This window comes from Lynx canadensis, chromosome C2 (assembly GCF_007474595.2).
Source record: "Lynx canadensis isolate LIC74 chromosome C2, mLynCan4.pri.v2, whole genome shotgun sequence".
Classification (NCBI taxonomy): Eukaryota; Metazoa; Chordata; class Mammalia; order Carnivora; family Felidae; genus Lynx; species Lynx canadensis.
In genome coordinates this window covers 85,709,612-85,736,777 of record NC_044311.2, presented here as the reverse complement: position 1 = coordinate 85,736,777, position 27,166 = coordinate 85,709,612, and the positions used below count along the sequence as shown (strand labels likewise).

Genomic DNA, 27,166 nt, shown 5'->3' with positions numbered 1-27,166 from the left:
AGGAGCATTCTAATGCAAATATTCCATGAATTTATAATAGCTAAAACATTTTATGCGGTTAAATGGAAATAAAGAGGGGACACATATATCATTTCTCTGAAAATCAGATAGTATCTTTGGGGAATAATGTCACCTTGAGCGTCAGCTTTCCTATCTATAAAACAGAAATAACAATATGGACCCTATAAAGTGGTGGGAGTGAGAGAGCTGTAACTCGCTCTCCCTCTCTCTCTCTCTTCCTCCCGAGAGGCAAACCAGAAACCCCTGAACATTCTCTAAAACAGCTCCTGGGCTCTCTGCGACCGAGCCCGGGTAGGATCGAAAGGACCAAAAGACCAGGAGGGGGCGGGGCGAGAACAAGAGGAGGTAGGCTTTGTTCTCGCCCCGCCCCCGCCCCTCCCTAGATATCGCGAGAGGGCGGGTCCGCTTGGCTTCGGCTTCGGCGTCGGCGTCGCTCCCGCGCTGGGGCAGTAGGCCGGCTTCTCTCCGCGGGCCGCGGTTAGTTGTCGGTGGCGAAGGGCGCGCGAAGGGCCGCCAGCCGCGCGGCGTCGGCCCTGGCGTCGGGGTCGTTGTGTCGTCACAACGACTCCGGTAGTCGTCTCCGCGACAGCAGGTGCGGCCGCTTTAGCCCCAGGCGGGCTCCGCGGCTGCCTGGCGAGTCTGTGCACGCGCCCAGCCCTTTCCTTCCTGGACCCAGCGCCAAGCAGCGACGCTGAGCCGACCGCCGGAGCGGCGGGCAATGGCGGCCTCGACGGCCTCGCATCGGCCCATCAAGGGGATCCTGAAGAACAAGAGTTCTACGACTTCCTCTGTGGTGGCCTCGGCCGAACAGCCCGGTCGGAGTGTCGACGAAGAGCTGAGGTGAGAGCCGGGAGCGACGGCCGCGGGTGGGCCTGGGAAGCTCCTCCCCGCTCGGGCGGCCTCGCCTTCCTCCCCGCCGCCGTTACCGGCCCCGACCCCGAGCCTGAGCGCTGACCGGCGACCGGGGCAGCTCTGTGGATGCGGCTCCGGCACCGCTCGGGTCTCCGTCCTCCGGCCAGGGTGCCGGCTAGAGTGATTTAAAGAAGACAGGAGCTATGACGTTTATCATTTTTGTTTTTTGTTTTTTTCTTTTTTAAAAGTATATGCGCAGATGTAATATTTTGTAAAACAAACATCTGATCTTTGAACTTTGGGAAATTAGGAACATTAAAGAATCAAAAAGAAGTTTCGGAGCTTCACCTGTTAAGCTTTTATAATTTCTTAACTTCGTACCTGAGGTATCTAAAATTTTTCAATGATAAAAGTCTTTTCTTGTTATGTGAACCCTTTAACATCTGGTCTCAAGCCATTAGGAGACCTCTCCATAAAAGAGACCCTTTTCCCCATTTTTCTAATTGAGCTTCCACAGTCATTCCTTTTTAGGTGAAGATCATGCCTCACTCAGTCTGGTATGGTAGATCCTGGTTTGTCATTTTCTCTCCACCAAGGGGAACAAAAATTTTCCAAGTCTTTGGTCTATATTTAATGAAAATATACTTACTGCTAATTGTTTTTGTATCTGCAGCAAGAATTAGGAGTACTCTCTAGTCTTTGTTCCTCTTGGAAGGCATAACTAAACTCAGAACAGTTCAGAGAGTAGCAACTTAAAATGATCTAGTGATGTTTTAGTCTTTCATACTCACACATACACATGTAAAAAGATGTTGCCCAATAGCATTTTGTTACAGTAAATGATTGGAAACAACCTAAGGTCTGTTAATAAGGACTGGTGAAATATTAATTATGGTACATTTATATAATGAAACAATACACCAGCCTTTTAAAAAGAATGAGATAGATGTATTTGCACAGAGGAAGATATCCAAGGTGCCATGCTCAATGAAAAAATAAGTAGTACAGTAGAGTGTAAAACATACCACTGGATTAGAAGTGCTAGGGGGCTTCGGTGTTATTAAGATACCTAAAAGTATAAAGACTCCTCATTCTGGAGAGAAGTTACTGAAATCTGTAAAGTCATAAAGGTAAAATGAGGATGTTTGTAAAAATTTAAAATATTGCAACTAGAGCAAACCTGTTCAAATATCAATTTAGGTCTATACAGTGAACTACTGCTATCAAATTTCCCACCACATAGATTTATGGAAATTTGTGTTACCTTAAAGAAAACACTAAGTAGGATCACAGCATAGAATCATGGCCTTTGGATGCTTGACTTACATTTTCTAACAGGAAATTTTCAAACCTGTCTTTTGGGTAAGCTGCTTCAAGTGGGAATTGGTGGGGAATTGGTGGGGAATTGTTGTAGGTTACTAAATTAAGAAAAATCTCACGGGCACATAGCTATAGCGGGAAGACCAAGATAGTTTACAAAACAAAACAAACTGCAGAAAGCTCTTATGCAGTTTCAGAGTATTCAACCACAAGAGTATGGTTCTCACTGGCAAGCTTAATTTGAGTTTCTTTTTGTTTGGCTACCAAGTAACTTACTGTTTTTCTCTTTCTCTGCTTCCTTATCTTCTCCTTATTCTCAACTTTGATCTGCCATAATTTCCTGTGGCCTTACTCAGTGGGTTAGCCTCTCTCTGTTATTGGCTGGGGTTTACTTCCAGGTCTTCCTGCCTTGAAAACCACTATCCTAGACTGCTAGCAGGACAGATTCACTTAGAAGGGACCTTTTACAAGGTTCCAGGGTAGATGATTTTGACTGACTTGTCCAGTTGAGAGGGTTAGCACTGAAGTCTTCAGAGCTCTAATTCATTGAGGTTCATGTTTGGTTCCAAGTAGTAAAAGGGGATGGGCTTTTTCATGATCAGTGTTAATGGTTACAGTCATGTAGCAAAGAAAATTCTATTGGTAATACACTCCACATTGTTTATGTCATAGCTTATGCAAACAGTATTATTATGAGAGCCTCTTTGAACAGAAATGATAAAAAACAAAAAACAGTTGAACACTCTTTGTAATGTTTTGATTTTAATTTAAATACAACCAGTATTCCCCCTTTCCTGTAAAGAGGACTGAAAATAAATAGCTATCTTAGTTACAATACACTGAAAATTCAGAAACTAGTAAGTGTAGTGTAATAGTTTACCTTTTATAAGGCAAAAGAATCTCAGATTACTGTGAAAATGACCAGGGATCTAAGTCAATTCTTGTTATTCTTAGTAGTTCTGTTCTGTATAATAACCATAGACACTGAATTAGTGAGTACTGAACCATTGCTCCAAGGGGAAATACAGAGTTAGGTTCCTGCAAGGTTCCTTCTTGTGCCTAGAGCACTAGACAGCACTTTAGCACTACACTTGGGAGCCATTTAAAACAATACATTCAACAAAAAAACAAAAAACGTGGTACTAAATGGACTGCAAAAGAGACACTTACTTACAACATGAGTGCTAAAGCAAGAAGATAAAGTATCCCCTTGTTTAACAGCTGGAAAGATGTGCATGGAGCAACTCAAATTTTTCCCTGTTCTGTGCATGTCTGTGAGAGATGGAGAAAACGCTTCAGGTATTGATTTTGGAGTTACAAATTTTATCAAGTAGGCATATTTGCAAATTCAGAATCTGCAAGTAACCATACCTTTTATTGGTGCCTTTATTAAGTCGTAGTTTTCCTTTTTCTGCACATACCACTGCTTCACCCTGGTTTCATTAGTTATGAGGATATTATTTAACATTTTATTTAACACAGAGACATGTTACCAAGGGATTTTTTTTCCCTAAGGCCAGAAGTTGAGTTGTCTTATTCCAGTGGTCTCTAAACTTTTTGTTGTGTATCTTTTTAGTAGGAAAAAAATATGCTTCAAATATGTTTGTTTATAATTTATCTCATATATTACTATCATTAGATAATATTTCAAGGCTCATTATACACTTAAAGTGAGATTCATATAATGCCATATTTCAAATAGTCCTGGAATATTTTTTATACAGTTCTTGTCAAACTTTTTTTGATGTCTCAGTGCTATTATTTTCTTATTCTTGTTATGGTACTGTTATCGTCAATGAATGGTTTCTTCAGTTACCACTTGTCAGATACCATTTTTTGAGGGTTAGTTCCACTGGACAGAATCTGTAAATCCACATAACCAGTTATAGGTAAATCTCAATTTTATCACATTGTTCAACTAATTAGAACACCACTGTCATCTCCTATGATTTTGGAATTCCCATTCTATCAGGATACCTTGAATATAGTGTACAACTTGTGAAGGTCTAACATAACAGATCTGGTGAGTAGCCATGTGCATTTCATCAGAAATAAGAAATCATGTATTCTAAGATGTACCATGATTTTATGTACCACCAAGAAAGAAAAAAATACTGTCAATTATAAGATGCCATCCATTTTAAGATACACTGTTTTCAGAGAGGTTGAAATGAGAAACGTGTGCATTTTGAATTGGTGAAAATAATGAAGTTAAATGTTACTAAAGACAGGGCGTCTGGGTGGCTCAGTTGGTTAAGCATTGGACTTGAGCTCAGGTTATGATCTCATGGTCCATGAGTTCCAGCCCTGCATTAGGCTCTGTGCTGACAGCTCAGAGCCTGGAGCCTGCTTAGGATTGTGTCTCCCTTGCTCTCTGCCACTCGCACGTGCGCGCTCGCTCGCTCTCTCCCTCCCTCTCTCTCAAAAATAAATAAACATTAAGAAAAAACTTAGAAATGTTACTAAAGCCTATTTTATGAGAGGTGTTATAGGTTAGTGATTAATCTGGGGCTAGATTGCCTGGGTTTGGATTCTACTAGTTACTAGCTCTGTGACTTCCAGTGAGTTATTCGTTATATCCATGCCTAGTTTAATTGTTAAATGAGTTAATAAATGTAAAGTTTTTAACTCAGTACCTCACCCTCAAATGTTAGTCTTCAAGTAGAAATAAATATAGAAGTCTAATTTTTCCCACATCTCAGTAGGTTGTTTTACACAGTATGCTTTGAAGTCACTATGTTCCATTCACATTCTATGGTACTCTCAGGTGATACAGGCAAATTCTGCTTCAAAACATTGTGCTTGAATTAATTGCCTTTAATAAAATTTCATATAAGCATGCTTCAACTTCATCTTTTTCTGCCTGTAAAGGGATATGGAGTATAGTCAAAGCCTCACTGAGCAGAGTTTTCCAAAAGTGACTTCTTGATTACTGATTGCTTTTATTGTTAACTCTTACTTTAATTGTTCAGTAATTGTGTCAAGCTTCAAAGTATTGTACTTTGTCAACTTATGTAAGTTGAATCTCTTATTTAAAGAAAGAACCACTTCTTGAAATGTGCAATTAAGTGTAACACCTTGAAGCAAAATCTTGCTTCCCACTCTAAGCGTGGCTAAAACTTATCAAATGAGCAAGTCACAAGCAACGAGAAGTACAAGTAGGTTTTGAGGTGGCATCATATGAGCTATCAAAGTGAAAGTGAGAAGGGGTGACTTTCTGGACCAGATTTAGGCTGCAGGAAAACCAATCTCCCAAGTGGGAGGAGGAAAATGAAACCAGCAGGTGCTTTCGTGCTCCTAGCAGATCTGCAGTGTAAGTGGTGGTGTCCCTCTTTTTTTCCTAGGTAGAGAGAATGAACCGCAGGTCATACAAACAGTTTGGAATTAACCTCAAATCCTGCTTTTTGGATTTTGTTACTCCAAACTAATGTTACTTCTGCCAAAACTTTAGAGATGCTTATTTCCATATTTAGTGTCCTCTGCTGAGAGTTTCTTCTACTTCACTACCTTCTCCCTAAGAATTCCGGTGTGCTTTGTAGCCTATTGTTTTATGCCCTTATTTAGATTGATGATTTTTCAAGATATTGTTATCTTCTTTGGAGCTGATTAATTCTAAGAATTTCTTTTGTTCTTAGTGTTACGTTGAGAAAGTGGAGTAAAGCTTTGAATATATAAAACTTTAGTTCTATTTATAGTGGAGAGTAAATGGCAAACAAAAATTTTGGGCTATATATAATGTGGTGATACATAATGTGGTTTATTATCTTATATATATATTTCTTGGGTTTATATATACACAACATGGTTTAAATCTTTAAATTTGAGTGCTTTATATAATTCATCGTTGTAAATCTATATAGATGTGAAGAAGTTACTCATATGTAAAGAACTTAGTCAAACTCAGAAGGTTTCCAGTGGAAAGGCAAAGTATATAAACATAATTCATAAAAGGAAAGTAAGGGGTGCCTGCGTGACTCAGTCGGTTAAATGTCCAACTTTTGATTTCCACTCAGGTCGTGATCTCACGATTTGTGAGGTCCAGCCCAGTATCACGCTCTGTGTTGTGCTGACAGCACAGATCCTGCTTGGGATTCTCTCCCTCTCTCTCTCCCTCTCTCTCTCCCTCTGTCTCTGCCCCTTCCCACTTGCACTTGCACACTCTCTCAAATAAATAAACTTTTAAAAATAAAAGGAAAGTAAAATAACAAGCATTTTCCCATATTTATAAGGTAATGAACAAAGAAACCAGCTTTTTTAAATTATTTTTTTAATTTTTAGAGAGAGTGCACATGTGTGAGGGAGAGGGACAGAGAGAGAAAATCTTAAGCAGGCTCCATTGAGCATGGAGCCTGATGAGGGGCTCAATCCCACCACCCTGGGATCATGACCTGAGTCAAAATCAAGAGTTGGGCACTCAACTGACTGAGCCACCCTTTTAAATACTGATTTATACCTGCTCAGGTGGAGAAAACACATGCACAAATACCCAATCTTGGCAAAGTTTGGTGATGATTGGGAACATTACGTATTGTTCTCTCTATTAAAACTTTATGATGGGTACGCCTGGGTGGCTCAGTCGGTTAAGCGTCTGACTTTGGCTCAGGGCATGATCTTGTACTTCACGGGTTCAGGCCCTGCATGGGACCCCTGTGCTGACAGCTCAGAGCCTGGAGCCTGCTTCAGATTCTGTCTCCGTCTCTCTCTGCTGCTCTTCCACTCGTGCTCTGTCTCTCTCAAAAATGAATAAACATTTAAAAAATAAATAAAAGGTAAAACTTTTACAACATGACACTCCATATTGTCAATATCAAGAACTATAAAGCCCTTAATACATTTTAACTTAGATATACCTATCCTAGCAAATTATCCTAAAAATATCATTGAATAGAATGTGCCCAAATATGGTCATTTCTCCTTTATTCTAAATAGGAAAATCTTGGATTTAATATAAATATCTAACATTAGGTGAACAGTTTATTATTGAGTCTTGTGCATTTGTTAAAAAAGACTAGGGGCGCCTGGGTGGCTCAGTTGGTTAAGTGTCCGACTTCGGCTCAGGTCATGATCTCGCGCTCCGTGAGTTCGAGCACCACGTTGGGCTCTGTGCTGACAGCTCAGAGCCTGGGGCCTGCTTCGGATTCTGTGTCTCCCTCTCTCTCTGATCCTCCCTCGTTCATGCTCTGTCTCTCTCTCTCTCAAAAATAAATAAACATTAAAAAAAAACTTAAAAAAAAAAAAAAAAGACTAGAGGGAAGCCTGGCTGAGTCGGTTGGTGGAGCATGCGACTCTTGATCTCCGGTTGTAAGGTTCAAGCCCCAAGTTGGGTGTAGAGATTACTTAAAAAATAAAACCTTAAAAAAAAAAAAATTAACGACTAGAAAATGCAATTTTTCTATTTGCTATTTTCAACTTGGCTTATTATGCTAAAATATATATAGTAATAGCTTCCGTATCAGTATATTTATTTTATATACTTATTGTTTTGTATGTGTATGTAGGCTGTGTATGTGTTTTTATATATATACTGATAGCTTATATATTTTTATATAATACATATTATTTCCTATAGTGAAAGAATATGCAGAAATCAAAATTGTTAATGGGTTCAGGTGCTGGTATTGTGATTATTAATTATTATCCTTAATTTTAAGGAAACATTTCTTTAAAAAAAATTTCTTTTTAATGTTTATTTTTGACAGAGAGAGCATGAGCGGGGGAGGGGCAGAGAGAGAGGGAGACACAGAATCTGAAGCAGGCTCCGGGCTCTGAGCTGTCAGCACAGAGCCCAATGCCAGGCTGGAACTCACAGACCATGAGATCCTGACCTTAGCCAAAGTCAGGCACTTAACTGACTGAGCCACCCGGGTGCTCCAAGGAAACATTATTTCTGCTTGTATCCTACAGTTCTTTTTCTCATATTATCTCACAAAATAGATGTATAGGGTGTTTGGTTTCCCACCCATTAGAAGAACCTCTTAAACTCCAAAGGTCTATCATTCCCCTGTCCTAAGAAGTAATGATGATAAATTGTCATTTTTAATTCAATATTGTTAACATCGTTTAGGAAGTAACTTGTTTTCTTTGAAGTTAGGAAGTACCTAACAATGTCATTAATATGTGTTTATATTTAAGTATTTTGTTGTAACATAATACACGTACGGAAAGGTGTGTTAAATGTAATTCTAAAGTTTAAGAAATTATAAAATTATAAATTATTTATGTTATAAAATTATTATATATTATAAAAACCCCTGTAACCACCATCCTGTTTAAGAAAAAAAAATATTTCTATTACTTCAGAAATGTCCCCTGCCCTTTCCGGTCACACTCTTTCCTCCCCCCACCCCCAACATAATCAGTCTCCTGACTTTTATGGTAATCATATAAGCATACATCCTTACACACTTTAGTTTTGCCAGCTTTCAAACTTTATATATGGATGTGTTAGTTTTCTTTCACAGTATCTTTAATAGGAAGTCTTAATAGGACTGTCTATTAATACAGGTTTTATGAAACTTTTACCTGTGCTTTTGTTTCTGACTCACGCTTAACTCCAGCTGTCATTTCAGAGACACTTGTTTCTCAGGAGGGAACATTAGCTACGGTATCATAAGTCTCCCTTTTGTTTATTAATTGAATTGCTTTCTTCACAGACTTTAATTCTCTTAAAGCTTGTGTATGTTTGTTTCTTTTGTGACTCTTCTAATCAGAGCTCCTTTATCATGTCTGTTACCTAAATCTTCAGAAATGTATCTCTTCACTGTGAGTTTCCTTATATAGACTATGACCATGAGCCGACCTAGTCATTTGCTTTCTAAATTCACAGAAACGTATAGATAAGAAGTGTTTAGCAAAATGTCTGAAACAGTAGACTTAGTCAAATACAGAACAGGTTGTTTTTTTAGAAAAATTCATTCTGTGGCAGATCTTAAATATTTCAAAATCATTTAAATGTTGAGTCTTACAGGGCAAGATGGACGGTATCCAGTTCAAAAGCAACTTTAAACGTCTTTTCAGAATGCCCTTTTCAGCCCATTCTCTATAGTGCTAAGTGAGATATGATTTCAGGATTTTTAACCCAAAGCTTTAGATTTTAAAATCATAAGGGGCACCTGGGTGGCTCAGTTGGTTGAGCGACCGACTTTGGCTCACGTCATGATTTCACGGTTTGTGAGTTCGAGCCCTGCGCCGGGCTCTGTGCTGACAGCTCAGAGCCTGGAGCCTGCTTCTGATTCTGTGTCTCCCTCTCTCTCTGCCCCTCCCCCACTCATGCTCTGTCTGTCACAGAAATAAACATTAAAAAAAATTTTTTTTTTAAATCATAAAAACTCCTTATGTTTTCATGGTACTTGTATAATTTTGTTTTCACAGACAGTATTTCAGTTGATTATCTCAACAACCCTGTATTGTAAGGAAGACTTACTAAAACTCCATTTTATTATAATTTCCATGTAGAATAAATATAGCCCAAAGCAGGGTGTTTGTTGGACTTGCCTATAGTCCTAGAACTAGTGAAGAGTAACTAACTGAGACTTGAACCTTAAATATCTGTCTCCCAGTTAAACTGTGTTTTGTTTTTTCTGCCCCAAGACCAGTTATGTATTACTCGATAGATAGCAACTAGACCTCTAAAGAAATCAATATTATAAAGCAGTGTCTATTTTTCCAGTTTAGTTCAATCAAGTTTTTGTTTTTGTTTTTTTTTTTAAATACTAGTGAGATTTAAATTTGATTAGTTGAAAATTCAGGTGCATCCCATCCTGAATTTTAAAAAGAAAAAAAGCAACTCTTCAAAGAAGAAATCTTGTTTCTGTTCTTCCAGTGATGGACCCATATGTCTTAATTTTTAACTTTGTAACAGGCTTTTAAGATTTTACCTGTTTCATGGCGAAGAGACATTAGGTAATTTCTGACTGCTTTTGGGGGAAAAGTGAGAATTGTAGTCTTAGTCACTTGTGGAGTATGTCTGGGCCAACCTTTGCCTCTTGATAAAACAAAGGGTAAGGAACTTGTAGTCAAAAGTACTTAGTCTGTCGTGGAATATTCAGCCTTAAAAAGGAAGGAAATTTTGATACATGCCACAACACAGATAAACCTTGAAGACATTAAGTGAAATAAGCCAGTCACAAAAGAACAAATACTTTATGAGTCTACTTACATGAGGTACCTAGAGTAGTTAAATTCATAGAGACAGAAAATGGAATTGTGGGTACCTGGGGCTGGGAGAGGGGAGAATGGGGAGTCAGGGTTCAATGGGTAGAGTTTCAGTTTGGGAAGATGAAAAAGTTCTGGAGATTGGGTGGTGGTGGTGGTTTCACAGCAGTGTGAATGTACTTAATGCCACAGAACGACTGTACATTTAAAAATGGTTTAAAATGGTGAATTTTATGTTATACATATTTTACCATAATAGGAAGAAGAAAAAAGTGTTTAGTCTGAGATAGGGATGCAGGGGTGCTTTGGAGGAGAAAGCAAGAGAACATAAAAGGCTCACCTGCCATGAGTAGGCACATAAAATTTTGAGGTAACTCAAGGCATGAAGGGAATATGGTGTTAAAGTTTAAATAATGTAATTTTTCAAGAGCATTTCAATCTGGATGTTGGTGCATTTAGGAAAATTAAAAATACCTCACCAATATCTCACTACAAAAACCTCACCAGTGTGGACAAATGCAGAAAAGATTTGAATCTGTGTAAAATCTACATTGATTTTTTACAGTAGTTTTATTTTCAAGTATATAACCAAGGCACAAACTGTGTATGAGAAAAATATTTTTGGGTGGCAGAGAGGTCTTTGATGTCTCTTTTAATGAGTAGATCAGAAGAATTTATAGTTAAGTCATCTAATTATTTAGCACGTTAAAAGATGTGTAAATATTTTGTTGAATGGATGTTAACTAATGTTTATAAAACACTTGTTCGTATTTCTCTTAAGTAAATTTATATCAGGTGCTCTGAATATACCATTTCTTAGCAAACTCTTATTTTTCTAGATTAAAGAAAAACTGAACTGTAATTTTATTTGCAACCTAAATCTTTATTAATGGTATTTAAATTTAGTGAGGTATTCTCTACAGTTTTATGTTCTAATTCTTTTTATTGTTTTGAAAATCTTTGAAAAAATTAGGCCAAGGAAAGCTTTGGTGTTTTTTGTTTTTATTTATTTGTGTGTGTCCAGGCTTCTTTATTTAAGAAAGTTATGAGTGATGTGGGGATTAAAAACAAGAGCATCCTTGAACTTTACCTTCCCTCCAACCAGTTTCCCCCAAACTCCCTACCCCCACACCCTTTGTGTTCCCAAATCCTTTCTTAGTGAAGAACTTAATCCTAAAGTCCTGGTTTGAACAAACCCCAGGTTTTGTTTCTCTAGCTCTCCCCCTTCCTCTGGCCCCCATTCCTGGGCGGGGCTGGCACCTCACTTTGCATGGGAGAGACCTGAGTGGTGACAGATGGAAGGAAAGGCTTCACTCTTAAGGAGAGGGACTGAAGAGTACAGTGTAGTGAAGTGAGGGCCCCCACTGCCTGGGGTACCAAAATGGAGCCCTGGTGCCAGAGGAAAGGATACTGGTGCCCTTGAGAAAGGGGATGCAGAGCCTCAGAATCCTCTTGTTGCGAACAGTCACTGCTTGTTTGCCCTTCTGCCAACGATTGCAGAACCACACTCATACTACATCCTTCTCAAGCCTGAGCTGCTGGGCAGTGTGGCTGATCTGTTGCAGGGTAGGTTTTGGAGCATGTCCTCCAGGTTGCCTCTCATTCAGTTCTTGACACTTGTTTGCTTTCTCTTTTGGGCTTGCCCAAGGGTCTCTGCTTTGCATAGCTCCTGTGGATTTTTGTTGTTGTCACCTTCCTCCACCCACTTCTGCAGGGGCCACAGCTTACACATGTTCTTGAAACTGAGCTTCAGAGCCTCAAAACAGCAGATGGTCATTTGGCTGAGCATCTTCCCAAAGAGAAGCTCCAGGGTGAGCCCCACATTGGCCTGAGCATATCCCAGAGTGATCCGCTTCTGCTTCAGGAGCTTGGCAAATTGTTCCAGGTCTGCAGAGCTTTGATGTCCTGGGACTCCTTAGGGTTTTGCTCAAGCTTCACAGCCCCAGGTGGGGCACCGCAGAGATTGGGGGAGGCCCCCTCAGAGTTGCTGTCCACCCTGGCTCCCCACTCACCCTCCAGCTGAGAGGTCTCCAGGCTGCCAGGACCTCCAACCTGAGGTCCACAGTATGCCATCTCCCCTCAGAATTCATACAGCATGCGGGCGTGGGGGAATCCCCCACATCTCAGGGCCTGGCCCAAACCCCCTGTCCCATTCCTGACCCACTGGGAGGGCCTTGGAAGCTCAGCCAGGTCTGAGGGTCAACCCAGCTGGGCTCTGGCCTTCCCTGCCCATCATCTCCATTGCCTATCGCCTCCACTGCCTGGAGGGACAAGAAGGCCAAAGCGGAAACCAGGTGTCCCACCATGAGGAACAGAGGCACCCCAAGCTCAGGGCCTGGAAACATCTTGTTGTTTTTTATTGAATGGTTACTAGTAGATGAAAAATCCTCAACTAATATCATGCAGTGTGTAAATTTCAGGTTTTTTGCTGTTGTTAATTCCATAGGTCAGATAAGACTAAGCATGTCATAACGTAATAGTGTCTTGAATGCCTGGTGAAGATTCTAAATAGTGTTTTTAATATGTGGGCACTAAATATTCTATAAAATATTTACTGACATTTATTGTAATTACTTAGGCTTTTACCCTAAGTCACTTTCTATTCCAAGAAAGTATTTGTAAAAATAGAAGCTAGCAGTCAAATAGAAGTTGAAATGTGGGATTTGGATGTTTGTGAACTTTAGATGTGCACATTTTTTATCTTTTACTTCACTGAGGAAATTTGTTTTTCTTTTTAATTTTAGTAAAAAATCCCAGAAGTGGGATGAAATGAATATCCTGGCGACATATCATCCAGCAGACAAAGACTATGGTTTAATGAAAATAGATGAACCTAGCACTCCTTACCATAGGTAATGTTTCCCAGACATTCCTTTTTTACTTCCATTTTGCATTCGATTTGAGCTTCTGGATAACAGCTGATTTAAGTTTCTGAAAGATTTTATACTTGCTACTGGAGCACTAATCAGTAACTTAACTGAATATTTTTGTATAATAGTATAAGTAATATGTAACTTTAAAATTTGGGGGATCCATTTGTACATCATAATTGTAGTAGTAAATGTTTGTTGTAACTCAGTGGTCCCTAGTAAAAACACTAAAAACAGGAATAAACATGAAGATTGTGACAAAGGTAGAAAGAGATAATGAAATAGGTACAGGTACTGAAACTCAATACTAATAAAGCTTGAGGGAAGAAATAGACATATTATTTATGAAAAGTTAATGCCCTTGTTTTTCTAATTACAAGTATATAATATAAAACATGTCTTAAAGCTTTTATTGTACTAGAAGCAAAAATCAGGGCTTTCTTCCTTTTCAATAATTGTAATAGATAGATATCCTTTATTATCTGTGTTGGTTAGAAATAACTATCCGAAAAGAATTAAAATTGTATGTGACTGAAAAAAACAGTCATAGGCATTATTTTTAGACTGTTTATATTTAAAATATAATAAATCTGAATGGTATTTTATTAGGTACTGCTTCCCCCCCCCCCCACCCTTACCTTACCTATATCCTTCCTCTGGGAGTTGTCAAAGTTATTTGGTCCTTAAGTAATTGAGGCTACACACACACACACACACACACACACACACACACACACGTGCTTTGCTTTTATTGACTTAGTGCTCTTTTTAAAAAAAAAATTTTTTTTAAATGTTTATTATTTTTGAGAGACAGAGACAGAGTGCAAGCTGGGGAGGGGCAGAGAGAGAGGGAGACAAACAATCCCAAGCAGGCTCCCATGCTCTGTGCTGTCAGCCCAGAGCCCAACATGGGGCTTGAACTCATGACCTGAGCTGAAGTCGGCTGCTTAACCAGCTGAGCCACCAGGCGCCCCAACTTAGTGCTCAGTTTTACCAATTTCTTTAATGGCCCTTTTTAAAAAGAGTTTTATTTAATAGAAGAAGATGCTTTTAATAGATCTAATCATGTTATACTAAAGAATTTCACACTGTTGGAGTGCCTGGGTGGCTCAGTTGGTTAAGTGTCCAACTCCTGATTTCAGGTCATGATCTCACGGCTCATGAATTCGAGCCCCATGTTGGGCTCAGTGCTGCTCATGTGTAGCCTGCTTGGGATTCTCTCTCTCTACCCCTCCCCTGTTCTCTCTCTCTCTCTCTCTCTCTCATTCTCTCAAATAACTAAACTTAAAAAAATTTCACAGTGTACAGAAGTTATGCTTCTATATATATGTACGTATGTGTATATATACACACACAAACACATATGATTCGTCTGTAAATTTTATAGCATAACCTAGAGTTGTCTGTAGAAGTTTTGCAAATTGATAGATTATTTTATCCTCCTCCGTTTAATTATATCCAATAATATAAATGAGTTTATTTCAACTTCCCATGGAAAAAAGAGCATTATCTAAACTATAGCACTTATTTAACTTGTCTCCTCAACCAGAAAAGGTATAAATCAGCATTTTTTAAAAATATAGGTGACTTCTGCTTTTTTCAGCAACTTGAGAATTAAAGATGCCCATGTTTGTAATTAAGTGGGGAGAAAATGTTTTATTAGAGTTAGATTCGGAAAGCTAAATATAAATAGCTTTTTAACTTTCTGAAAGGTCTTTTAGGATCTAATTATGGTATTTTACCTAACCTTATGTCTATATAGATCATTTGTTTCTGTCTTCAGGTTGATGTACAAATACATATTCTGAAACCAGACAGTGGTTTTGTTATTGTTTTCCTACATATTTGTTTCCTCCCACTGGATGGAATAATTGGAGTATTTTTATTTTTTACAAATGATTCGAGTTGTTAATATTTATTTTCATGGCTACAGTAGATCATTTTGAGGATTTTCTTGATTAGTGCTGAATTTTTAAATATCTGCATGAAATAGAAACAAAATTAAGGCTTGAAGATGACAACAGAGCTATAAATATGTTGATACAACTAAATCAATAGAATTACCGTTCTCTACCTTGCTTTTCTGCTTGAAAAATTATAGTTCAGGTATTAATTATAATGTGCTGTCATTCTAGTATGGTAGGTGATGATGAAGATGCATTGAGTGATTCAGAAACCACTGAAGCCTTGACCCCAGATATCTTAGCTAAGAAGTAAGTACTGAAGACTACTATGAAGCATTTTTACTTGTGTTTAATTGTGCAGAGTTAAATGCATTCCACTTGTACAAGTGTGAAAAATCATGTGCTAAATTTATCTGGATTTTTCATAGCAACTTGTTTCTAGATTAAAATCAAAGTATGCAGGTAGCAGAAAGATGATGAGAGTACTAGAGGCTGGTACACAGGTTCCTTTTGTCAATACCCTATGCTTTTTTTTTTTTTTTTTTTAATATCCTGTGTTTTAAAGATCTAAGTAAGATGGAGTATCTGGTTGGCTCAGTCAAAAGCATGGGACTCTTGATCTTGGGGTCATGATTTTGAGCCCCATATTGGGTCTGCATCTAGAGATTTCTTAAAAATGAATAAACTTTAAAAAGGATTGAAGTAAGAAAGGCAAAAATAAGTGGGTTCATAAAGAAAAAGCTCTATTCCTTTGCTGTTCATTGATTTCTGTCACCCTCCACTGTTCTTGTTGCTTACTGGTTTCTGTACTCATTCCCACTTTATTTTATTTTCCTCATCAGGTTATAGCTAGCATATTAATGATCTTTAAATGTTTTTATGAGACTGAGAAGTTGAATGAGACACTCAGTAAAAGAATATCACAGTGTTGATGTCTTTGTAAATGATTGTTGTGTAGATTAGCTGCTGCTGAAGGCTCAGAGCCAAAGTATCGGGTTCATGAACAAGAAAGCAGTGAAGATGAGGATAGTGACCTCTCACCTGAAGAACAAGGTAGTTGATTTCCTTTACTGCTTTTAGCAGTGTGCTAATAATTTTTGCTAAAATGAATTCATTATTTAATAATAAATTTATTTAATAATCCATTATTTGAAGGTTGTCAAGTGGTTTTCCTTTTGAGGAAGTGGATGGTGGAGGGATTAGGGAGCAACATTTTTATAATTCAGATTCTGCTTGTGTGGGTTTATTGGATAAAAAATCTCCTTCCCCCCCCCCCCCCCCATTGCAAGAATTTGGGAAAATATTACCAACTTTTTGTAAGTGTTATTTTCTTTGTACCTTTTTTTTACTATTTGGTATAGAGTAGATGCTCAGTAAGTATTTAGTAAATTAATGCTTTAGAGTCTTTGAATATTTGGGTGATCTTAAAATGTATAGCAGTGAGAGCTAATTTCCCAATTGCTTGTGCTTTTTCTTTTTTTTTTTTAAGACAGCAGTGAAACTTACCAAATGAACCAAGATGATTAGATGTAGAGTGAAGATCTTTATTAGGTCCCATTGAACAAAAAGAACAGTAATATCATAGACAAGGAGATAAAGAGCTCTCTCAACAGGGTTGGAAGAGGCTCTTGTAGCCCACATAGTAGATAGACAGTTAAGGCATTGCTACCTACTCACGGTTTCTGTTTTTACAAATAACACTGGTTATCTGTGGAGGTAAGAAGACAAGATATTTCACTTTGTTACTTTTTAAACTTTTTGACCATGTCAATGTATAGTTTTTTCAAGAATTAAGATTGTTTATATAGTTTGTTTTTAACTATTTTTAAAAGGAAAAGCCAAGCCTACCTATATAGGGAAAACAATGCAAGTAAAACACACGTACGCTCACAAAAAGAAAAAGAGAGTAGTAGTGTACTTGAAGCCACAGATGTTACCTGTACTGTAAAAGAGTTCTGAAATTGTACGGCTAAGATTTTGAATATTTTGCTACTTAATCCTCAAGATCTTTGTCATGTGTAGCTCCTAAGATATAATTTGTTATTCCTGTCTGTCATCTTCAGAATATAGCATATTCAACAAACTATGAGGGTCTGAGCCTAATTGTTATACAAAGGAGCCATATACAGATAGCCTAATCTCCAGTTGTATTATAGGTCTTCTACCCTCAGTGACTTCCTAATTACTTTACAAAAATATACTCCAAAAGACCCTTGAAAACAGTTTCAAATAGAAGTTGTTTCTAGACCTAGATTCCTCATTATTCTCTTGAAAACATGATCTGTTGAGAAAAGGAATTTATTATTAATCTATACTGTCAGTTTTCATTAAGGGATTTTTCCTCAAATTGTAGTTTCATGGATTAGCCAGCAGGGGGAGCAATTTGATTACAATTTCAAAAGTTCAGTTCCTACTGGTAGAGTTACTGACTCATGTAGGTGTTTATTGCTTTTAAACAAATTACATATTTGAAAATCTTTGTTTATTGGTAGAAATTCTTAGAAAAAATTATCTTGTAACTGATAGTATAACAATTAAGATACAGGCTATGGAGTCAGACAAATCTAAATTTGTACTCCAGGTATCTCTTGTCTAATTTGTAATTTCTCTGAACTTCAGTTTCTTCATTTCAAATTGGGATCTATAACAATATTTAGAGGTAATGCGAGCATTAAATAAGATAAAGGATTTAAAGCACTTAACACTGATTGATATTGTAAGTGTTCAGTGAATAATAACTTTTAATAATTTAAATAATTGGTATGTTCCGCATTATATTATTTTATAGAATAGTTTAAAAAAAGTGTACAAAAGAGACTGACTTGTGAAGTTCACATGGAGAGTTGATTATTGTTAGAGCCAGTGCTGAAATCTTAATGTCCTTGTACTCTTTGCAATGTGTTTCTCTACCATACAAGGATTGCAGATAAAATGGGCATAAATATTCAAAGAAGATTGAGACCAGTAGTATTAGCATTTTTCTATGAAATGAATAGATTGCATATTTTAAATTTATGTCATACATTTTAAATATTGTAAAATTAGGATATATCTGTAACAAGCAAAACCAAATTCAACATCTCTTAGAATTTAAATAATTTTCTTAGACTATCAATAGTGTTCACAAGAAACACGGTAACATCAACTCCTTGGAAGAAGAAACTACAAATTAAAACAGCATCTTAGTACCTTTCTTTCCTTTCAGATCAACAAAGATTAGAATGAATGACAATTTTTCTTTGGCTGTGAATGTGGAGAAATAAGTTACTGATACACTGTTGGTGGGCATGAAAAATGGTTTGGCTTTTCTGGAGGGCAGTATAGCAATATATGAGCCCCAAGCTTTAGAAGAAAATGACACCCTTTGATCTAGCAATTCAGTTTTCCAGAGTCTGTTCCAATGTTTTGTAAACATTTTTTACAAAATCCTACTCAGTATACATGTATGCATAAATTACAAAAAGAAAAATTTCACAAAACAGTACTCACCTTTACTATATGTAGTGCAATTCAGTTTATTCTGTTTTCATTTTCTAAAAATGCTGGTTGTGACTCACTAAAGAGTCCTGATGCATGATTTGCAAAAAACACTAGTTCATATTGAGAAAATAATAGAACCGAAACACAAAAATGTATGTGTATTACACTATAAAAACTGAAAATACAAAGGTGGGGAATCAGAAGTCTTTCACCCAAGAATAGAGGATTAAATGGTAACTCAGTACTTTACAACCATTTAAAACTTACATAAATCTGTTATGTACGTGGCAGAATTTTACTATATCTTCATATACCTTATTGTCTAAACTCGGGATCATTTTAGAATGAAAGAAAGGGTCATACTATATTTCATCAGATGGTGCACATAAACTAAACTTGCCTGGACAAACAGGGACATATGGTAATCCTAACTATAGAGTAAGTGAAAAAACAGCATATATAAAAATATATGAGTTATTTTCAGAAAAAACATTTTTAGAAAATGCTCTAAAGTTAATGGTAATTTGAGTGAGGAAATTGTTTTTTTTTAAGTTTCTGCCATAAATGTATGTTGCTTTGTAATGATAAATATTACCTTTTTAGTAAATATATCTGGTATTGGAGGCAATCAGAACCATTTTTAAGAATTTATTATTGAGGTATAATTGATGTTACATTAGTTTCAGACACACAGCATACTGATTCAACAACTCTATACACTACTCAGTCCATGATAAATATAGTCACAATCTGTCACTGTAGACAATGTTATTATGGTATTACTGACTGTATTCCTTATGCTGTATTTTACATCTCCATGACTTATTTTGTCACTGGAAGTTTGTAAAACCATTTTTTGTATGTTTTTTTATCATTGGTTTTTGCATCATCTGAATACTTGAAAGGCATCACTAAAAATTTAGTCATGAGGATTTGGTCTTTTTATTGGCCTCTTTTTTAAATTTTGCTTCCTTCTACCGTATCATATTCTCAAACAATAATCAAATCACAAAAGTAATTTTTAAATAGAGAAGAAGAAAGATGCCTGGCAAGATCTTGGTAGTTTGAAACAAATGTTTATGGAATACTGAGATGGCTGTTAGTCTCAGAACTTGCCTTCTTCCAACCCAAATAGAGGCTGAAAAGTGATTGATCAATACTAACAAGAACTATAAATGCCTACTTTTGAAACATAAATAAGTGTAAGGCATCTGTAAGTGCAAATGATGGTGAAAACTTAGAGGGAATTAGAGGAGATTGAGAAAGTACTTTGAGTAGTCTTATTCTGAGCTTTCTCTATGCTTTTTTGGCATTGAAATGGTTTAATGAATACTGTAATAAAACTATTGCAAATGAATTTTAATGCTCTTGTTTGACAGAATAAACAGTTGGCAATTTTATGTCACCCTCCCCCTTTTTTTTTATTTACTGGTCTAAGAAGTTTTAAAATCTCAGAACTATTTCTTCATAAACAGTTAATGTTTAAATGCTATTTACAAAATATCAGTTATATTTATTTGCCGCTAACTTTGTATATCTGTGCTGAAGACCATAAATGAAAGAATAGTCTAGGGTCACTTCACTGTGCCTTATAATAGCCTTTTCTTAAAATTACTCTGGGAATGAGGTTATGTGTTTAGCTAGCAGTGTCTTAAGTCACGGCAGTTTCTTAGTGGATAATAGGAATTTTAAAAGGAATTTGTAATTATAAAAATGGAAGACTAAAATTACCCCATAGTTCTTTGACCCAGAATTATAACCACTGTTATTTGTTGAGTTATATTTTCTGTGTGTATGCATACAAATGCGTGCAGGCTTTGTACCTGACATATGTATGGTATTATATACCTTGCTTTTTTTCTCATTCTACTCTTGAGATTTTTCTTGCATCTTTAAGTTTTCTTCACAAATGTAACTATTAAGGGCTTTTATTCCTATTCTACCTTTAAGATGTACTTGAACCATCTAAAAGAGATCGGGCCAGGTAGTAAATAGTTTAAGTTTTGTGGGCTATATAGTTGCTATTGTACCTACTCAACCCTGCCATTCTGCCATTGAGTTCAAAAGCAGCCTTAAGCATTACAAAGACAAACTAGCATGATTGTGTTCCAGTAATAGTTTATTGACCAGACAGATGGAGGCTGTAGTTTCCTAGTCCTTGAGCTAAAGACTTCCTAAGCCTACTTTTTGTATCTTGTAGAAAAAAAGCGACAATTTGAAATGAAAAGAAAGCTTCACTACAATGAAGGACTGAATATTAAATTAGCTAGACAATTAATTTCAAAAGACCTGCATGATGATGAGGAAGATGAAGAAATGTCAGAGACAGCAGCTGAAGAATGCATGAACGTGGAACAATCAAATCAAGGTTAGATGTTTCTGAAATCATCACTGATACTCTCATGATTCTTTGTGCCTAAATAATATACTTTGTTTTGCTTTACACATAAGTTTGAAGAACCTCAGAAAAATTTTTTGAAGTTCACTTATGCCAAACTTTCTAAAATTTCAAGCCCTATGGGTAATTTCAAAATAAAGTTTTTGTGCCCAGGGTTGATTTAAGACCACGCATTAAGTATATGGCTGGGGTTTTTTTGTTTGTTTACTTGGTTTAAGCAGTGATGTTTATCTTTACATTAAGCTGTGTTTTCTTTTTGATGTTTCACATTGTATTTTATCTGTCATACCAATCTAAGGTTTAAACTTTTTAAAAGAAACCTGTTTTTAATATGGAAGACTTATTTAACATCCTTTCAAGTACAAAGTATGTCACATCTTTCCAGTGTTGATTCTTTTGACTGTTGGATTGATAAAATATCTGGCTGATTTTTCTATTTGTTTTTAAGTCTCGGACAGTTAGCCCTTGCAACCTACCAGCTCTTGATCCATCATAGTGAATAGATTTTATTTATTTTTTTTTTTTCAACGTTTATTTATTTTTGGGACAGAGAGAGACAGAGCATGAACGGGGGAGGGGCAGAGAGAGAGGGAGACACAGAATCGGAAACAGGCTCCAGGCTCTGAGCCATCAGCCCAGAGCCCGACGCGGGGCTCGAACTCCCGGACCGCGAGATCGTGACCTGGCTGAAGTCGGATGCTTAACCGACTGCGCCACCCAGGCGCCCCTATTTATTTTTAATAAACTGTTATTCTGGTATTTAAGGTAGGTGAATCTTCTATACCGCTAATGCAGATTTTGTGCCCATTTACCTTCTCTTTGTACTTGAAAACTGATGCTTTGTACTTGAAAACTGGAGATGTAAGTTACTTTATTTGTTGTGCCTCATAGTTAAATCTCCGGAAAGTAAATAATTATTAGTGTTTTGGTGAGCATATATGAAATAGGAGTCTGTGGTGTAGGACCTGATGATTGTGTCTCATTTCATGTCCTAATTGTAATGTTTTTGTTATTCTATATTATGCTTTAGCCTTTCATTTTGTTTGATATAGCGTTTCATTTCCATTTTATTCACCATAGTTTTTTTTTTTAGTTATAATTATATGTAACTGAACAAACTACATTTTAAGTAGTTACTGTTACATGTCTCTCTCTTCCTCTTTTAAAATTTATTATCCATTTTTAATAGGGACATACCCTAATCACTCTTTGTTTCCCATTTACCTATATATCTCAGTGATGTATTTTTTTATGTATTCAAAGTGAACATTTTTTTGGTTATAACTTTTCATCAATTTCTGCTCAGACTTTCAATATCAATTCTTAGTGACAATGGCAAAGCACTAGGAATACCCCTCATTTGCTGGAAATTTGCACCAGTACCACTGTGCAAATATTAACAGGATTTTTTTTAAGTCATGGCTTTTGACAAATAACTCTGGCCTTTTGTCTGTCATTGCTTTTAAGACTTAGATTTCACACCTTTAGTAATGTAAACACATTTTTTTTTCATTTAAATACAATAGATGATTAAAATTTGTGTTAGCTCAGTGCCTGATTTTTCTTCAGTAGGGATGAAGTACTCCTTACACAGGAATTTATCTTACTTAGCATTATAAAGTCCACAAGGATAGAAAAGACTGTAATAAGGCATAGGGAAGTAAATTCCTTATTTGTCCTCTACTCTTTTTGAGACTTTTAAAAAAAAAAATCTTAATTGGCTTTTAAAATCTCCAGGTCCTGGGGAGCCTGGGTGGTTCAGTCAGTTGAGCGTCTGACTTCGGCTTAGGTCATGATCACATAGTCTGTAAGTTTGAGCCCTGCATCAGGCTCTGTGCTGACAGCTCAGAGCCTGGAGCCTGCTTCCTCTTCTGTGTCTCCCTCTCTCTCTGCCCCTCCCCCACTCATGCTCTGTCTCTTTCTCTGTCAAAAATAAATGAACATTAAAAAATTTTTTTAGAATATTTAGGAAATAATACACATGATTTTATGTCAGACTGATTAGGCTACATCAAATATAACTTGTTTTTTAGGTTTTTACATTTGTTTATCATCCATAACAGTGGAAGGGAACTTTAGCTCAGGTAGTTAAGGTTGGCAGTACACAACAAATTATATTGACTTTTTTTCTTTTTTCTTTGCAGGATCTACTACAAGTGACCAACTGCAAAACAAATCACAGAGTTCATAGAAAAGACTTGTTCAACACTGTAATTGTCAGATATAAACCCTGTTACTATAATACACTGCTTCTTGTTCTCAACAATTCATGACTTAAGTACCAAAATGCATACCAATTATTATATATTGCCAAGAATTAAATAGAGACTAATTAGACTGAAATGCCTACTTGATACATATATTCTTGTGCCTAGTACTTCACCACAAATACAGCATAATGTCATCAGTCCAAAACTGAGGTTTTATAAGAACACTGGTTAATTTGTATAAGATATTATATAGCTTTTTATGCTTTAGAAGTTAAATAATATCTCTTGGGGGGGTTCTAATTTATTCACTTCTAGATGTGATAGCTCTTATAAAAAGTTTTTTTTGTTTTTTTGTTTTAACTCAAATCCAGTTGGAGCAACCAACCAATTATATAGGCTGATAAAATACTGAGTCTAAGAAGTATTTTAACATGTGTCTTCAACTTGATTTGTCTGTTTAATTGAAAAGGATTATAAGAGTAATTGTTGCATTTTCTGGCCTACTATCTTTAAAATTACCCTTGAGTTTCTTTATGTTTACAAGGACAGGATTGAATTTTTTCTCATCAAAACTAGCTTTTTTCACAAATAAATTATCAGGTTAAACTTGCACTAACATCTGCTCTGTTTTTTGTACACTTGATGGGCAGACTTTCAGATCAGTTTTTTAAATAAATGTAATTCTAATACGGTCTCAACATTCCCTTTATATGCCTATTTTGACCTCCTGCTTTTGTTTCTTACTCCTTTCCACATACACATACACAGTCCTTTACCTTAAAAGGTCATAAAGACTGGCATGAAATTAGGAACTCCTCCTTCTCTCACATATTCTATCATTTGCTGCTACAATGAAATTTTTATTTTGAGTATCAATGCCTATTAGCTCTAATACATGGAGAAAATTGAATAGCACTGTACTATAGACAGGAAATACAGTTGAACTGCGGAATTTCTACACCTCTCTGATTTACAGCTTGCTAATTAAATTGCTATAATTAGTTTATTGTTTGACTTGATTAGACCTTAGAAAACGACTAACAGGTTTTTTGCATGATGAGAGAATTGTGTGTAACCAGTGATATGATGGTAATTGCTGAATGTACAGACAGAAGTAATCCTGAACAGTTTTTAATTTAAAATTTTTAAATAGTCCCTGCTTTAAAGGGAATATGATAATGTATACTATGACAAATGTACTTTATTCTTCTAACACAGTAAGATCTGGATTTTTTTCCTGAGCTGAAGTGCAGTTCCTGTGTATCTTAGTTTAGTGGTAGTTTCATTTCTAGTCAATTATTTGTATCTTAATTTTTTGTCAGTACTAAAAGAATTCATTATATGAACAGACTTTTAAAATAGTTTCTGTATATTGTATATATGAAATGGCTTTTATTGAACAGCTTATCTTCCACTTGCAAGTTTATGGAAATACCAATATGTCAGAATAAATAAAAAGTGGGAGAATTCTTTGCTGTTAGAAGAATGTGCTTATTATTTTGAATGGCGTTTTTTTAAATGGGATCCAATCAGAGGCTTTTGTTTTTTTTTTAATTTTAGAGAGAGAGAGCATAAGCAGGGGAAAGGGGCAGAGGGATAGAGACAGAGAAAGAGAATCTTAAGCAGGCTCCATGCTCAGCGTGGAGCCCGACGTGAGGATCGATCTCATGGCTGCGAGATGACCTGAGCCAAAGTTAAGACTTGGATCCTTAACTGACTGAGCCACCCACGCGCCCCCAATCAGAGTGCCTCTAAGCTGTGTAGTATTCTAACAAACTTACTAGCTCATAATACCACTGATTTATAAACAAGATTGTTTTTATTGCTTTCTGAATTTAGAAAGTTGAGGTATTCTTACCAGGTTTATATCCGCTTTGGGGGATTTAAGCTTATATACATATGTGTGTACATATGTTCATGTACAAAGACTTCTTGGTTTTCTCATTTTGAGTTCTTAGAAAGTATCCACATGCTCTTTATTTGTGGAAATAACTGTTATATGGTGAGGAAAAGGTAAGACTTTCAACGACCGATTTGCCTTACTCTTTTCTACAGACTGTCTCAAAATGTAAATCACAGGCAAACTCTCATTTCTGTTTTCAGGAAGTAGCTAATTATCTCAGAGGAGTAAGACATGGAAATTGGTATGCTCATTAGGATTCTAGGTAGTTGAATGTAACTGAGTAAAACTGTTTTCATCATGAGTTCCTCATTGACTTGATATTGGACTATGTAAAAAATGAATCTTTATATAAGTTCAAGTTAGATTTTCCATGGAGAAAGTTATCTGTCAGTATTTAGTTCTAGCCAAGGTAGATTTTATTTTCAACTTTGTAGTCCGTATCATTTCTGCTTAACTCTTTGGGTATCATCTTTTTTATTCAGTTTTCAGTCTGACATTCAGCAGTGATGCTCTTTAAAGTCTGAGACATATAATGGTATGAAAGATTGTTAAAATAAGAATAAATTGAATATGGAAGGAAAGTGCGATTTTCCCTTAGACATTTATTTCATTTACATTTTTCCTCTTTTAAGTTAGTATAGTAAACATCGTAATAAACTATAGTAGTATGACCATTTTCTGCCTGTGGATTTTATTTTCTTGCTATCCGGCTATTTTAGGACTATTCTGTTGGTCAAGTGTTCTGGATACCAGGAGGGGATCTTGGACTATATTGTAGCAAATCAGTTGTTTTGTGATGGAAATGGTAACAAGAGCTACCATTTCTTGAGAACATTTTGTTTGTTCTTGCCCAGCATTGTGCTAGGTCTTCAATATCTAATCCTTAAAAACAACCACACAAAGCAAGTGTTCTTATTAATACTTTGTAGTGAGTAAAAAGCTGTTGGCCAAGTTATTCAATCTCAGTTTCTCATAAATGCTAATGACAGGATCAAATCCAGACCAACTAAATATTATCCTCTTTATCCATGCTTTTTCAGATGTAGAAAATTATCTTAGAAATTACATCTTACAAATAAACTTTATTTAGATTACTGATACACATTGTGTGCTATAGAAGTAATATTTTTCTAGAGTGTTTAGTTTGAGATTTTATTTCTTGTTTTAATCTTAAAACTTGGGAATAATTTTATTTTGTTTGAGGTTAATATGCCACTTAGAAAAAAAATCTCAAGCACAAATAATCAGTGGCTGTAGATATCTAAATACATGTGATTTGGTTGTGTTTGGCAAGTTTATTCCTAAGCAGGTTGTTTCAAAACTCAGAACATAATTTTTTCATAGAACCAATATTATGAAGTAAGAACTAAACTAGCCTATAAAAACATAACATGTACCTAAACCAGTATTTTCCAGTGTGTTCCGTGAAACCCGCATCTTACAATATGTGAGATATGGAAAGCATTCCGTGAGCAAATAAGCTTTGCACATAGTATGTACTTTATTCCCCTACTCTCCTGGAGATTTAAAATAATGTTGATCATCATAATAAAGAGTCGGAGACATCCTTCATAAACAATCTGTTTAAAACAGTTTACCATTTTCAAATATATTTCACTATAACTTCCTTTCCCTCAAGTAACATACCAAATAGAAGTAGGGGAACATGATGGTTGAACTTCCTCCTAAAAGAGGAAGAGAATGGTTCACCATTGAAAGAGGGAAGGCAAGGTAGCAATAACTAACTGCACAGTAGTTATAGGTTGTATGTAATTTATTAAACATAAGACTTTAATATTTGGTAATTTATAACTGGAAGTTTGTACCTCTTAATCCCCTTCATCTGTTTTTCCCATCCCCTTGCTCCCCTTCTTGCTGGCAGCTACTAGTTCTCCTTATTTATGGGTCAGTTTCTGTTTTGTTTATTCATTTGTTTTGATTTTTAGATTCTACATGTGAAATCATACCATATTTGTCTTTGTCTGACTTATTTCATTTACTAGCATAGTACTCTCTAGGCCCATCCTTGTTGTCACGAATGGCAAGATTTGCTT

At 36.2% G+C, this 27,166-nt stretch overlaps 1 protein-coding gene and 1 pseudogene across 2 annotated transcripts; one reads left to right on the top strand and one right to left on the bottom strand.

Moving 5' to 3' along the window:
• Positions 1 to 464: 464 nt before the first annotated feature.
• Positions 465 to 24,689, top strand: PPP1R2 (protein phosphatase 1 regulatory inhibitor subunit 2). Of its 2 annotated transcripts, none has more exons than XM_030328640.1 (6): positions 465 to 861; positions 13,092 to 13,199; positions 15,353 to 15,430; positions 16,080 to 16,177; positions 20,802 to 20,969; positions 23,144 to 24,689. In XM_030328640.1, exons 1-6 carry the CDS (start codon positions 740 to 742, stop codon positions 23,188 to 23,190), a joined length of 621 nt encoding a protein of 206 aa, XP_030184500.1. In that variant the 5' UTR covers positions 465 to 739; the 3' UTR covers positions 23,191 to 24,689. The 2 variants fall into 2 exon arrangements, with proteins under 2 accessions (XP_030184500.1, XP_030184501.1); XM_030328641.1 differs by having other exon boundaries at positions 468 to 861; positions 16,080 to 16,174.
• LOC115523791 lies at positions 11,605 to 12,653 on the bottom strand (annotated as a pseudogene).
• Positions 24,690 to 27,166: the final 2,477 nt, after the last annotated feature.